This window comes from Monodon monoceros, unplaced genomic scaffold (genome assembly GCF_005190385.1).
Source record: "Monodon monoceros isolate NGI ecotype Baffin Bay Population unplaced genomic scaffold, NGI_Narwhal_1 Super_Scaffold_22, whole genome shotgun sequence".
Taxonomy (NCBI): domain Eukaryota; kingdom Metazoa; phylum Chordata; class Mammalia; order Artiodactyla; family Monodontidae; genus Monodon; species Monodon monoceros.
The window spans coordinates 103,080,538-103,095,356 of record NW_021703779.1 but is presented as its reverse complement, the minus strand read 5'-3'; the positions used below and the strand labels follow the sequence as shown (position 1 = coordinate 103,095,356).

Genomic DNA, 14,819 nt, shown 5'->3' with positions numbered 1-14,819 from the left:
ATAAATCACAGCCAGATCCTTTTTGACCCACCTCCTAGAGAAATGGAAATAAAAGCAAAAATGAACAAATGGGACCTAATGAAACTTAAAAGCTTTTGCACAGCAAAGGAAACCATAAGCAAGATGAAAAGACAACCCTCAGAACGGGAGAAAATATTTTCAAACAAAACAACTGACAAAGGATTAATCTCCAAAATTTACAAGCAGCTCATGCAGCTCAATATCAAAAAAACAAACAACCCAATACAAAAATGGGCAGAAGACCTAAATAGACATTTATGTGAAGAAGATGTACAGGTTGCCAACAAACACATGAAAGGATGCTCAACATCACTAATCATTAGAGAAATGCAAATCGAAACTACAATGAGGTATCACCTCACATCAGTCAGAATGGCCATCATCAAAAAACCTACAAACAATAAATGCTGGGTGTGGAGAAAAGGGAACCCTCTTGCACTGTTGGTGGGAATGTAAATTGATACAGCCACTATGGAGAACAGTATGGACGTTCCTTAAAAAACTAAAAACAGAGCTACCATACGACCCAGCAATCCCACTACTGGGCATATACCCTGAGAAAACCATACTTCAAAAGGAGTCATGTACCAAAATATTCATTGCAGCTCTATTTACAGTAGCCAGGACATGGAAGTAACCTAAATGTCCATCGACAGATGAATGGATAAAGAAGATGTGGCACATATATACAATGGAATATTACTCAGCCATAAAAAGTAACGAAACTGAGTTATTTGTAGTGAGGTAGATGGCCCTAGAGTCTGTCATACAGAGTGAAGTAAGTCAGAAAGAGAAAAATAAATACCGTATGCCAACACATATATATGGAATCTTAAAAAAAAAAAAAAGGTCATGAGGAACCTAGGGGCAAGAAAGGAATAAAGACACAGACCTACTAGAGAATAGACTTGAGGATATGGGGAGGGGGAAGGGTAAGCTGAGACAAAGCGAGAGAGTGGAATGGACATATGTACACTGTCAAACGTAATATAGATAGGTAGTGGGAAGCAGCCGCATAGCACAGGGAGATCAGCTCGGTGCTTTGTGACCGCCTGGACGGGTGGGATAGGGAGTGTGGGAGGGAGGGAGACACAAGAGGGAAGAGATATGGGGACATATGTATATGTATAACTGATTCACTTTGTTATAAAGCAGAAACTAACACACCATTGTAAAGCAATTATACTCCAATAAAGATGTTTTTTTTAAACAAAAAGAGAGGATGGGGTTTTCGAATAATGTTAGTTTAGTTTTCCTGAAAATATTTAGTAGTAATGATTTTTTTTCTATAGCATTTTACGCTTCTCAAAGCAATTATACCAATCATGTGAGGAAGAGCAAATTTTATTGCCCATTATGTAGATGACACAACTGAGGCATAGATATTTTAAGTTCTCAAGATCCCACATCTATATCGAATTCACAGCTCCACCCACTGCTTTTTCTACTACGTCATGCTGAAAAATTCCAGACTCCAGTATAAGGTCCTATAAAACCCCAAAGAGTTATCAGAGTGTACACTATTCAAGAAGCCTAAGTCAGTAGCACAAAAGAAGGAAAACGAAGTATGACAAGGAGGATGTTCCTCTGCTTTAGGCTATTAAGTAGGTCACCCACTAAGAGGCTATTTTGGTTTAAAATTTTAGAGGGCATGTAGTACATACACCAGCATCACTGACCTGATTCTTCACTTTCAAGATCTAAGAAAATCAGACAGTTTTTTTTTCTTTTGGAAGGGAAGGGTGTATCATTTGGGGAGCTTAAGAGAATGTTAGTTGGGAAATTTGATTTAGCCAGGCTAGTGCTCTAGATTTTTTGTGAGGTTGATTCACTAGAGATGGGGACAGCTTTGTATCTCTGTGATGCAGAGTCAGTGCTTCCCTTCCTTTCTTCTTTCCTTCCTTCCTTCCTTCCTTCCTTCCTTCCTTCCTTCCTTCCTCCCTCCCTTCCTCCCTCCCTCCCTCCCTCCCTCCCTCCCTCCCTTCCTTCCTTCCTCATTCTTCTTCTCTCCCATCCCCTCCCTTCACTTTTCTTACTGCTGTTTTTTTTTTTGTATTCTTTTCTTATGGGGGCATATCTGACAAATTGTTAATATTTAATTTGCTATAAAACAGCTCTCCCAAGCAATGGCTGCTCACTATAATTTCAATCTCTGAAGCTGTTTTGGCTCCTAGGTACACTGGGATCGAATTAGAATGGAAATGTTTCCCTTACAGTTTTGTTTATGGCAGCATAGGCACTTTGTTATTAATTGGCAAACTGAGACTTCTAAGGAAAATAATAAACTTTCACCACATTTCTATTTGACTCTTTACTCCGAACAGAATATCCATCTGGCTTAGGGTAAAACAACTCTTCTAATATGTTTCAGTCTTAAATTTAAATATCCAAGATTAATAATGAATATATTTTGATCCATTGAATTGTATTTTTCCCCAGTCTGGTGCTTTTTCACTTTTTTTCACATTTTAAAAACCATAAACATTTTTTTCTCATATGCCATCTTACTTTAAAAATGGCCTGCAAGTATATATATACATATTCCCATTCATTCTCTCTTGCTCTCTCTTTCAAACCAGAGGGATAGTCTTCAAAAATACCCACAAATTCAGACCTAGTGAATACTGCTCTGATACTTTGCCACTAGGCCCCTGAAACAAAAACCCTACCCTTCTGCCCTGCCTAATCCCTTGTCTGTTCCTTGCTGGGAGGGAGGTGTCGAAAGGAAGGGGTTTGTTTGAAATAGACAGCTATCTATGAAACAGAGGTGTGAAAGGGTGTGTTTATCTGATAAGTAGCATTAAATTGCAGAGACTACCAGATTAATCATGGTATGCAATTTTCAACAGCTTAGATTTTCTTTTATTTCTCTCTCTCCTTTTCTGCAGCCACTGGGGAGGAAAAAAGGATTAGAGAGACTATCAAAACTGTTGGCAAGTTTAGTCTGTTGGCTACTTAATTTATTAGCAGATATGGGAACTGCCTCAGGTTGATGATTTAACAGGTTGGCTGGGCATGGAATAAATCTCAAACGTACCTGTTCCAAAATTGTGTTAATCCTTTCAACTTCGCAGTCAATCAAGTATCGCTTTTCCTGCCTCCTGTCCATTTCTTCAATGATGCGCCTGAATTCTTGGACGTCCTTTATGTTTCCCACAGACCTTGCTGTCACTTGCCAGTTGTTTTGCACTGCTGCTTCCATAATCGCTTGGAGGATGGAAAATCCTGAACGAAGGGAAGACAGCTACATTGATTATTTTTTCTTTTAAAAATCTTTCCATAGGTATTAAAGGTTCTACTGAGTTTTTATGCGCAGTCTATTGGGTCCCCTTGGACCTTATCCACTGTGGACAGCAGGCTTACTCATAACCTCAGCCTTAGTAACTTCCAGACAGTTGGCATCTCTATCCTGATTGAAAGGAAAGAAGATTCTTCAACTTGTGGGCACCGGGCTAGGTGTTTATCAAGCCTGTACTTAAGCAATCACAACTGAATTATAGTACCTAATTGTTTTCATTGACAGGCATTATCAAAATATTTACGGAATGAATGCCAGTAGCTTCTTTCTTATTTCTGGCCACAATCTGTCCTATTGCGATTGAAGCTCATTTCTTCCATCTTCACAACAACAATATTCAGAATTAGAAATAGCTTTAGTAGAGATAGAACCTGATTATTATATGACTTATCCTTACATGGATATGACTAGGTAAATTATGTCTCCCAAGCAACATAACTCTCAGAAAACCTGACAAGAACAGTCTATAACAAAGGTATCATACGGTTTCCTTGTTTACAGTACTATGAAAAAGTTCAATCATATTAAGTCTTCCTAAGTTCTTCCCCTTTCTCAATTCATTTGATTAGAGATTCTTGGTTCCTTTTTAGTTAATTTATATCAGACAGCTATTAACTACTAACACTCTGGATCTGTGCTGCATGGGAAAGAGAAAAGATCTGATACTTGAGTTTTGGGTAACCTTTTTGGAGTCAGGGTTTGAGAAGTTGGAAAGAACAGTATATCTGTATGAACCACAAAAGAGCACAAGGATTTCGTATGTACTGGTCTTTTAGTGTATTCATGTCTCTAATATTACATCATGTCTATATTTTTGCTTCTGGTATGAATTCATAATCCGAGTATAGTTTCATCAGGTATAGACATCATTTTATTGGGATATGGTCAAAAGCAGCTCCTTTTGCCCCATTAAATTTAAATTGTTTTCCATTTGTATTTAGGTAATGACTAATGGGAGTGGGTAATGCGGATGCTTTCCAAGACCAAAATGATCTGTGGCCTAATAATTTGACTACTGGAGGAGTAGTGAATGGAGGATGATTGTGCTGCCCTCTGAACACTTTGCAGGTTCTGTGCCACCTCAGGCTCACCCTGTTCTTTAAGCAGATTATGGTTGGGAATCTTCTTCACTGCACCATAGAAAATGGTATTGACATTTGGAGAACACGCTTCGGGGAGATGGCAGCAGTGACTCAGCCTGTCATTACGACTCCTCTGTGTGCTGGGTGTATGCAGGAAGAAGATCACAAATGAGACCCAAGCACTTGGTAATTTCCAAATGAGCAATTTCAGCATAGGAGCTCAAAATTACAGATCAGAGTAAATTACCATTGCTTTAAATGTTAATTCTTACTCTTTTCAAACCAACCACACATACTTATTTCTCAGATTTACATTTTTGTGTGGGTTTTCAAGGTGCTATCTGCTTCAGTGGGAGTTGAAGGCACATGGTGTGCCAAAGCATGAGATTAAGAAATAAACATAGGAAGGAAAAGATTAAAGTATTTGAAAATCTTTCTTCAGAAATGTGCAATGAGGCCTCATTATTTTGAATCCCAGTAATTAAGAATTTATGAAAATTCAGCAAGGACTAGGTTGAATTTTACTTCTATTTATGAAGAAAGCATTGGCTGAATAATACTGGTAATGAAATCACACAGGGCATCTTTGCTATATTTAAACTAAACTTTAAAAAATACCCTTTAGGAGGACCTTCAAGATGGCGGAGGAGTAAGACTTGGAGATCACCTTCCTCCTCACAAATACGTCAAAAATACATCTACATGTGGAACAACTCCTACAGAAAATCTACAGAACGCTGGCAGAAGACCTCAGACTTCCCAAAAGCCATGTGGCTGACAGGGTCTTGATGCTCTGGCCAGGTGTCAGGCCTGAGCCTCTGAGGTGGGAGAGCTGAATTCAGGATATAGGAACACCAGAGACATCCTGGCCCCACGTAATATCAATTGGCTAGAGCTCTCCCAGAGATCTCCGACTCAACGCTAAGACCCAGTCCACTCAACGGCCAGCAAGCTCCAGTGCTGGGCACCCTAGGCCAAACAACTAGCAAGACAGGAACACAACCCCACCCATTAGCAGAGAGGCTGCCTAAAAGCATAATAAGGTCACAGACACCACTAAACAAACCACACGATGTGGTCCTGCCCACCAGAAAGACAAGAACAAGCCTCATCCACCAGAGCACAGGCACCAGTCCCCTCCACCAGGAAGCCTACACAACCCACTAAACCAACCTTACCCACTGGGGGCAGACAGCAAAAACAACGGGAACTACAAACCTGCAGCCTGCAAAAAGGAGACCCCAAACACAGTAAGTTAAGCAAAATGAGAAGACACAGAAACACACAGTAGATGAAGGAGCAAGATAAAAATGCACCAGACCTAACAAATGAAGAGGAAATAGGCAGTCTACCTGAAAAAGAATTCAGAATAATGATAGTAAAGATGATCCAAAATCTTGGAAATAGAATGGAGAAAATGCAAGAAATGTTTAAAAAGGACCTCAAGAACTAAGGTGCAAACAAACAATGATGAACAACACAATACATGAAATTAAAAATATTCTAGAAGGAATCAATAGAAGAATAACTGAGGCAGAAGAACGGATAAGTGGCCTGGAATATAAAATAGTGGAAATAACTGCTGCAGGGCAGAATAAAGAAAAAAGAATGAAAAGAATTGAGGACAGTCTCAGAGACTTCTGGGACAACATTAAATGCACCAACATTCAAATTAAAGGGGTCCCAGAAGAAGAAGAGAAAAAGAAAGGGTCTGAGAAAATATTTGAAGAGATTATAATTGAAAACTTCCCTAATGTGGGAAAGGAAATAGTCAATCAAGTCCAGGAAGCACAGAGAGTCCCAAACAGGATAAATCCAAGGAGAAACACGCTAAGACACATATTGATCAAACTATCAAAAATTAAATACAAAGAAAAAAATATTAAAAGCAGCAAGGGAAAAACAACAAATAACACACAAGGAAATCCCCATAAGGTTAACAGCTGATCTTTCAGCAGAAACTCTGCAAGCCAGAAGGGAGTGGCAGGACATATTTAAAGTGATGAAAGGGAAAAACCTACAACCAAGATTACTCTACCCAGCAAGGATCTCGTTCAGATTCAATGGAGAAATTAAAAACTTTACAGACAAGCAAAAGCTAAGAGAATTCAGCACCACCAAACCAGCTTTACAACAAATGCTAAAGGGACTTCTCTAGGCAGGAAACACAAGAGAAGGAAAAGACCTACAGTAACAAACCCAAAACAATTAAGAAAATGGTCACAGGAACATAGTATCGATAATTACCGTAAATGTAAATGGATTAAATGCTCGCACAAAACACATAGACCGGCTGAATGGATACAAAAACAAGACCCGTATACATCCTGTATACAAGAGACCGACTTCAGACCTAGGGACACAAACAGACTGAAAGTGAGGGGATGGAAAAAGATATTCCATGCAAGTGGAAATCAAAAGAAAGCTGGAGTAGCAATTCTCATATCGGACAAAATAGACTTTAAAATAAAGACTATTACAAGAGACAAAGAAGGACATACATAATGATCAAGGGATCAATCCAAGAAGAAGATATAACAACTGTACATATTTATGCACCTAACATAGGAGCACCTCAATACATAAGGAAAATGCTAACAGCCATAAAAGGGGAAATTGACAGTAACACAACAATACTAGGAGATTTTAACACCCCACTTTCACCAATAGACAGATCAACCAAAATGAAAATAAGTAAGGAAACACGAGGTTTAAATGATACATTAAACAAGATGGCCTAAATTGATATTTATAGGAAATTCCATGCAAAAACAACAGAACACACTTTCTTCTCATGTGTTCATGGAATATTCTCCAGGATGGGTCATATCTTGGGTCACAAATCAAGCCTTGGTAAATTTAAGAAAATTGAAATCGTATCAGGTATCTTTTCCGACAACAACGCTATGAGACTAGATATCAGTTACAGGAAAAAAACTGTAAAAAAATACAAACACGTGGAGGCTAAACAATATGCTACTAAATAACCAAGAGATCACTGAAGAAATCAAAGAGAAAATGAAAAAATACCTCGAAACAAATGACAATGAAAACATGACAGCCCAAAACCTATGGGACAGAGCAAAAGCAGTTCTAAGAGGGAAGTTTATAGCAATACAATCCTACCTCAAGAAACAAGAAACGTGTCAAATAAACAACCTAACCTTACACCTAAAGCAATTAGAGAAAGAAGAATGAAAAAAACCCCGAAGTTAGCAGAAGGAAAGAAATAATAAAGACTAGATCAGAAATAAATGAAAAAGAAATCAAGGAAACAATAGCAAAGATCAATAAAACTAAAACCTGGTTCTTTGAGAAGATAAACAAAATTGATAAGCCATTAGCCAGACTCTTCAAGAAAAGAGTCTGGCTTCAAGAAAAGGGAGAAGACTGAAATCGAAAGAATTAGACATGAAAAAAGAGAAGTAACAACTGACAGTGCAGAAATACAAAGGATCATGAGAGATTACTACAAGCTACTCTATGCCAATAAAATGGACAACCTGGAAGAAATGGACAAATTCTTAGGAAAGCACAACCTTCCAAGACTGAACTAGGAAGAAATAGAAAATATAAACAGACCAATCACAAGCACTGAAATTGAAACTGTGATTAAACACCTTCCAACAAACAAAAGCCCAGGACCAGATGGCTTCACAGGCGAATTCTATCAAACATTTACAGAAGAGCTAACACCTAGCCTTCTCAAAATCTTCCAAAATATAGTAGAGGGAGGAACACCCCCAAACTCATTCTACGAGGCCACCATCACCCTGATGCCAAAACCAGACAAAGATGTCACAAAGAACGAAAACTACAGGCCAAGATCTCTGATGAACATAGATGCAAAAATCCTCAGCAAAATACTAGCAAACAGAATCCAGCAGCACATTAAAAGAATCATACAACATGATCAAGTGGGGTTTATCCCAGGAACGCAAGGATTCTTCAGTATATGCAAATCAATCAATGTGATAAACCATATTAACAAACTGAAGGAGAGAAACCATATATTTATCTCAATAGATGCAGAAAAACCTTTTGAGAAAATTCAACACCCATTTATGATAAAAACCCTCCAGAAAGTAGGCATAGAGGGAAATTACCTCAACATAATAATGGCCATATATGATAAACCCACAGCCAACATCGTTCTCAGTGGTGAAAACATTTCGTCTAAGATCAGGAACAAGACAAGGTTGTTCACTCTCACCACTCTTATTCAACATAGTTTTGGAAGTTTTAGCCACAGCAATCAGAGAAGAAAAAGAAATAAAAGGAATCCAAATCGGAAAAGAAGTGAAGCTGTCACTGTTTGCAGAAGACATGGTACTATACATAGAGAACCCTAAAGATGCTACCAGAAAACTACTAGAGCTAATCAATGAATTTGGTAAAGTAGCAGGATACAAAATTAATGCACAACAGTCTCTGGCATTCCTATACACTAATGATGACAAATCTGAAAGTGAAATTAAAAAAACACTCTCATTTACCATTGCAACAAAAAGAATAAAATATCTAGGAGTAAACCTACCTAAGGAGACAAAAGACCTGTATGCAGAAAACTATAAGACACTGATGAAGGAAATTAAAAATGATACAAACAGATGGAGAGGTATACCATATTCTTGGATTGGAAGAATCAACATTGTGAAAATGACTCTACTACCCAAAGCAATCTACAGATTCAGTTCAATCCCTATCAAACTACCAATGGCATTTTTTACAGAACTAGAACAAAAAATTTCACAATTTGTATGGAAATACAAAAGACCCCGAATTGCCAAAGCAATCCTTAGAAAGAAAAATGGAGCTGGAGGAATCAGGCTCCCTGACTTCAGAGTATACTACAAAGCTACAGTAATCAAGACGGTATGGTACTGGCACCAAAACAGAAATATAGAGCAATGGAACAGGATAGAAAGGCCAGAGATAAACCCACACACATAGGGTCACCTTATCTTTGATAAAGGAGGCAATAATACACAATGGAGAAAAGACAGCCTCTTCAAGAAGTGGTGCTGGGAAAACTGGACAGCTACATGTAAAAGAATGAAATTAGAACCCTCCCTAATACCATACATAAAAATAAACTCAAAATGGATTAAAGACCTAAATGTAAGGCCAGACACTATAAAACTCTTAGAGGAAAACATAGGCAGAACACTCTGTGATATAAATCACAGCCAGATCCTTTTTGACCCACCTCCTAGAGAAATGGAAATAAAAACAAAAATGAACAAATGGGACCTAATGAAACTTAAAAGCTTTTGCACAGCAAAGGAAACCATAAACAAGATGAAAAGGTAACCCTCAGAACGGGAGAAAATATTTTCAAACGAAACAACTGACAGAGGATTAATCTCCAAAATATACAAGCAGCTCATGGAGCTCAATATCAAAAAAACAAACAACCCAATACAAAAATGGGCAGAAGACCTAAATAGACATTTCTCCAAAGAAGATATACAGGTTGCCAACAAACACATGAAAGGATGCTCAACATCACTAATTATTAGAGAAATGCAAATCAGAACTACAATGAGATATCACCTCACATCAGTCAGAATGGCCATCATCAAAAAATCTACAAACAATAAATGCTCGAGAGGGTGTGGAGAAAAGGGAACCCGGAACCCTTTTGCACTGTTGGTGGGAATGTAAATCGATACAGCCACTATGGAGAACAGTATGGACGTTCCTTAAAAAACTAAAAATAGAGCTACCATGCGACCCAGCAATACCACTACTGGGCATATACCCTGAGAAAACCATAATTCAAAAAGAGTCATGTACCACAATGTTCATTTCAGCTCTATTTACAGTAGCCAGGGCATGGAAGCAACCTAAGTGTCCATCAACAGATGAATGGATAAAGAAGATGTGGCACATATATACAATGGAATATTACTCCGCCATAAAAAGAGACGAAATTGAGTTATTTGTAGTGAGGTGGATGGACCTAGAGTCTGTCATACAGAGTGAAGTAAGTCAGAAAGAGAAAAGCAAATACTGTATGCTAACACATATATATGGAATCTAAAAAAAAAAAGGTTCTGAAGAACCTAGGGACAGGACAGGAATAAAGACACAGACGTAGCAAATGGACTTGAGGACACAGGGAGGGGGAAGGGTAAGCTGGGACGAAGTGAGAGAGTGGCATGGACATATATACGCTACCAGACGTAAGGTAGATAGCTAGCGGGAAGCAGCCGCATAGCACAGGGAGATCAGCTCGGTGCTTTGTGACCGCCTGGAGGGGTGGGATAGGGAGGGTGGGAGGGAGATGCAAGAGGGAGGGCATATGGGGATGTATGTATACGTGTAGCTGATTCACTTTGTTATACAGCAGCAACTAACACAATGTAAAGCAATTTTACTCCAATAAATTTGTTAAATAAAAAAAAAACACCCTTTAGCAAAATACAAGTTTTTGTCTGTTGAGTCAAAACCTACATTCTTGTAACCTCTGCTTGTTAGTCCTATTCTACCATTTTGGAACCAAAGAGACAAATTTAACCCCTTTTCCATGTGACAGTCCTTCACATTTTTAAAAAACAGCATATGCCTATCTCCCATTATCTTTCTTTTCTTCAGGCTAAAAATGTCCCAGTCCTTCAACAATTAGTTCATGACATGATAATAGGTTCCCTTACTGTTCTGTCTCTCTCCTATGGACATCTGTCAATATTTTATTGATCCTGGTAATTCACATGTGATTTAACCAATGTTGATTATTGCTTGCTTTGGATATGTGCTGTTATTTTAGCAGCCTAGGATTGCTAATACTTCTAAATAGCCACATTATATTGTTAAATCAATTTCAAGCTTGGATTCAACTAAAGCATGTTAATTCTCTTCATAAAATCTTTGCTCTATAACAACTCACCATCCATGTATCAAGACTCATTCCATTCCAACCTGCTTTTATCTCCCTTGTTTTTTAAAATCCTTCACCCCAGCCCCATCTCCATTTCTCCCCTATTTTCACATTTGCTCAAATCTGGAAGACGGTCTTGCCCACTTATGCACTGCTCTCATTGTTACCTGCTCAAGGCAATTGCACCTGTCTGTCCCTTTTCCTGACATCTCCTACTACCTAGAGACCTTTGTGGATGCCTCTTCTTCCACGAAGCTTCCATTACTGACTAGTCATAAATTCTCCAGAGATGAGTAAAGTCAAGGTAAATCAGTTACAAGCAGTGGAGAAACCAATTTGAAGAATTGTACAACAGACATTTAAAAATTCAAAACAGAACTGGGTAAATAAATTATAGCATATATACATGGAATACTATGCTACTGTTAAAAAGATAGTTCAATCTCTATATAACAAAAGAAAACATTTCTTCAATATACTGTTAGAAAAAAGCTGCAAAATAGCATTTATAGTGTAGTTCCATTTTTGTACAAAAAATACACACTTGTATGTGTATAGAAAAAAAATTGAAGGAATTGTCAGTAGTTACCTCGGAGGTGTAGAATTACCAAGAACTTCTACTTGCACTGTCATTTATTTATGTAATGTTTGATTTTTTTTCATTTTTTACAAGAAGCAGGTATTATTTTCTGTAAGTACAAAAGCAGTAAAGATTAAAAAATACAACTCATGCTGTCCTCTCAGCGTGTAAGCTCCTGGAAGACATGGATGACAAATGAGTGTTGCCTCTTTATGCTGCCTGCTGCCACAAAGGCGAGGCCTCTTAATAAACACTGATTTTATAGATCTTTTTATACTTTTGTTCTTTGAACCATGTAGATGTATTACCTATTCAAAAATTAAATAGAAAAAGCATACTGATTTCTTAATGAGCTTGGGTCTGGGGCCTTCTGGGCTATGAGCCTTGCTCACATTTCTGAGCAAGTCAGAACTGTAGCTTAACGCTGCAGTATCTTCTTACCATGAAGAGTTTCTCTGTGTCTGCTAGGCCATGTGGCTGTGTACTCAAGAACGCTGGGGAGAAATGGTCACCTCAGTTCAGTACATGTCAGTGAGCAATCCACAGAGAAAAGCGCTTTCATTTGTTTTCATACCTAATTTATTATAGTTTGACTGTTTCCTGTTACAGCTGACCAAAGAGAGTAATATGAGTGTGAGGGAGGAAAAAAAAGAAAAAAGTTTGACTCTGGAGGCAGAGCAGAAGCAGGCGTTGGTGCTTGTAGAAGGTGAGGTGTGTAACAAAGCCTTGGCTTTGTAAAAACTAAGCCTGCTGCTTTAGCAGCTTCAGAATTGTCCCTTACTCTGTGTGAGCTTTAACGCGCCCAGCTTTGCAATACTGAAAGCTACTTTTATTTGAGCAGCGAATTCTCTCAGTCTGACTCCAAACCACTGCTGCTGTCCAACTTCTGTTTCTTTTTCAGTTTAAAGAATGGGAGTTACCACATAGGTAACTGGGTGAACGCTAGATTGTCATCTGCATTCCACCAAGATAACATAGGAACATGACAATAGAGGAGTGGCAAGGTGATTATGGATGAAGTGTTGGGCCACAGCTATGACCAATCCAATCATGCTGGACTGGTTGTTGGGCTACTCTTGCTAAACAAGGAGGCCATATTGGTGATGGCTAGTGTCGGGATGCTGTGCTGTACCACCCAGATTCCCCTTCAGCACCAAAGGACTTATTCCTTCAGCCTCTGGGAAAGTTGTTGGCTGAGGAGAGCTGCCTAGCTTAGAGTAATACTCCCTTCCCAGGGAAGCCTGCATCCAGTGACTGGTTGTTATGGGGAATCAAGGCATAACCTCCTCACTCCAAATGGGGTAACTCTAATGGGCCATCCCAACTTCAGGGCTCCCTGAAGGGTAGGTTGAGGTCTTGTTAGGACTGCACCATCTTCTCCTTCTGCCCAAACTTGCTTCCTTCTTTTCCTCCCACAAGTGTGTTTTTTTTAAATTTTGATTTTATTGGAGTATAGTTTACTTACAATCTTGTGTTAGTTAAAGGTGTATGGCAAAGTGACTCAGTTATACATATTCATGTATTCATTCTTTTTCAGATTCTTTCCCCATATAGGTTATTACAGAATATTGAATAGAGTTCCCTGTGTTACACAGTAGGTCCTTGTTGGTTCCCACAAGTGTTTTTAATGAGAGTATTCCCCAGTAAAATTTTGCATGCAAATTTCCATCTCAGAACCTATTCCTAAGGAATTCAATCTGTGACTTTTAGGTTGACCTCATGACAGGAATGACAGCGGATACCAAAAAAACCCCAAATCTCAAATCTACAATTGTCAAAATCATTTTCACAGGGGGAACAAAGGCCAGGATTTTGTTCAATGTACAAACAAAATGAAAAGCTGCTCTATGCTGAAGAAATTTAGTATTTGATCTGAAAACACAGAAGAATAAGAAATAGGATATTGACATATGGATGCTGGTAATGAAGACACCCAAGGAAATAGAGCTGAGGATAATTTTCTCCCTTCTGCTTTATGTCTTCCAGCAAGGGCTAGCAACAGCTGTTGTTCCTCATGAACCTGTACCAGGTCTCTCTGAGCCACACCATCTGTACTTCTGACAGGGTCTCTAGCAGTCCCCACATGATGGGGGGGGGTCTCTGATATTGACAAATGGGCTCCACACGAGTGCTGGCATTTATAGCATTCTGTGCCTGACTAGAATTCTTGGAATCTTCCATAAAGCCCCCAAAGGGATTGGTGACCCTCTCGAAATGTTCTAGAGAGGAAAATTGATCTTTCTCAGAGGGTAATTCAATATTTGTCCCATTGGCCTGTGATAGAAACTGCCTTTTCAGTATTTGCAGGTTGAAAAAGAGAGGCTCAAAATGACCCATATAAATTCTTGTGGTTTGCATTTTTTAGTCATAGAATCACAGCATTACGGGCTAGACGGACTCTTACAGATGACTCAGAGAAGTCATACAGAATTTTGTATTGTTAACAATAACAAAGTATTGTTAACTGTAGTTAATGTACACCATGCTGTACCTTAGATCTCCAGAACTTTTTCATCTTGCAAAACTGAAACTTTGTACCCTTTGACCAACATATCCTCACTACCCGCACCCCCCAAGAAGGCACTTTCTCAGGGTTGTGCAAATGTACCCTCACTTGCCTCACCCTAGACCTGGCCCTGGAAGCAAGTCTCTTCACTTCCAATTTAGTGCTCTTTCAAGTATGTGATGCTGCTAAGCCTACTTTATAGGTCTCATTTCAGGATGCCCTTGGCAATGTTATGAAGTGGACAGAGCCCTTTCATCTTCTTGATGCCACACAAGAACCTGATGTTCCCTGTCTACCCAATACCCCAACTGGACCTATCACCACCACTTCTGGCTTTTTCTTTCCTCCTTCCCCACATCAAAACTTCCTTGTCCTATGTCCCATTCTCTCAGCATTCTGTCCTCTTCTAGGTGCCGGTCTAAGAATGGCTAGTGGCTTATTGTGTTACC

The 14,819-nt window shown here is 38.9% G+C and overlaps 1 protein-coding gene across 1 annotated transcript in view; it reads right to left on the bottom strand.

The window, feature by feature from the left end:
- GRIA3 (glutamate ionotropic receptor AMPA type subunit 3) overlaps positions 1-14,819 on the bottom strand; it is a 290,033-nt gene that overhangs the window by 146,987 nt on the left and 128,227 nt on the right. The window contains exon 5 of the mRNA XM_029240492.1: positions 3,059-3,246. Within this exon, the coding sequence (XP_029096325.1) occupies positions 3,059-3,246 (188 nt within the window). The remainder of the gene's footprint in view (positions 1-3,058; positions 3,247-14,819) is intronic.